The sequence below is a fragment of the Myotis brandtii genome, unplaced genomic scaffold (genome assembly GCF_000412655.1).
Source record: "Myotis brandtii unplaced genomic scaffold, ASM41265v1 scaffold632, whole genome shotgun sequence".
Taxonomy (NCBI): Eukaryota; Metazoa; Chordata; class Mammalia; order Chiroptera; family Vespertilionidae; genus Myotis; species Myotis brandtii.
Genome location: NW_005370419.1, coordinates 482,268 through 482,990, shown reverse-complemented (window position 1 = coordinate 482,990; position 723 = coordinate 482,268). Strand labels below are relative to the sequence as shown.

General features: G+C 69.0%; 1 protein-coding gene across 1 annotated transcript in view; it reads left to right on the top strand.

Annotated features, from left to right (window-relative positions):
- The window catches only part of AATK (apoptosis-associated tyrosine kinase), a 7,407-nt gene that overhangs the window by 3,823 nt on the left and 2,861 nt on the right, over positions 1-723 (top strand). Inside the window, exon 3 of the mRNA XM_014528388.1 lies at positions 75-287. Coding sequence (XP_014383874.1) covers positions 75-287 — 213 coding nt within the window. The remainder of the gene's footprint in view (positions 1-74; positions 288-723) is intronic.

Here is a 723-nt window from a genome sequence, read left to right as displayed (position 1 = left end):
CCTGGCACCCCCGGGACTGTGTGCCTGGGACTCTGAGGATCTTTGAGGCCCAGTGTTTTCTGCTGTTGTCACAGTGATGCTCTGGCTGGGCCCACCTGCCCCGAGCTTCCCAGACCACCGCCCTCCCCCCGGGGCCGCCGGGCCCTGCGGTGCCACAAGGTTGCAGGACGCCCTTCGCCCTTTGGAAATGAGAACAGACGCAGGTTTATTGCTCAGAGGGCCTGGGCCTGGCAGAGGCCGCCCAGCCGCGTGCCTTGCGGAGGAGGGGGCGCCCTTTCTCATGGGGTGTAAAGGGCAGCGAAGGGGACCCCACGGCCCACATGGCCAGTCACCCCACAGCCAAGGCCTCCTCCTGAACCAGGGCCTCATGGGCCGGGCTCGCTCTCCTGCTGGGGGAGAGCCAGCCAGAGGGAGCCAGCGGGCTGGGGTGCAGGGGTGGGGCCCTGGGACTCAGAGCCCCTAGTGGCTCAGCATCAGGTCAGCATTCCCTGGGCCCTCGGGGCAGCTGGCGTGGGAGCAGAATTCGGGGAATCCCCTGGACCCCCACCGCCCTCCCCCGCCGACCTCGCCAGCTGGCCTGCAGGAGAATGAGCCCCTGTGTCCCCTCCGGCCGTGCCAAGCAGCCCCAACAAAGGAGCCTTTGGCGAGCCCGGCGCTGGAATGCCAGCCTGTGGCAGGGGCGAGGGGACGGGTGGGTCTGTGTCCTCCTTCCCGTGGCCTCGG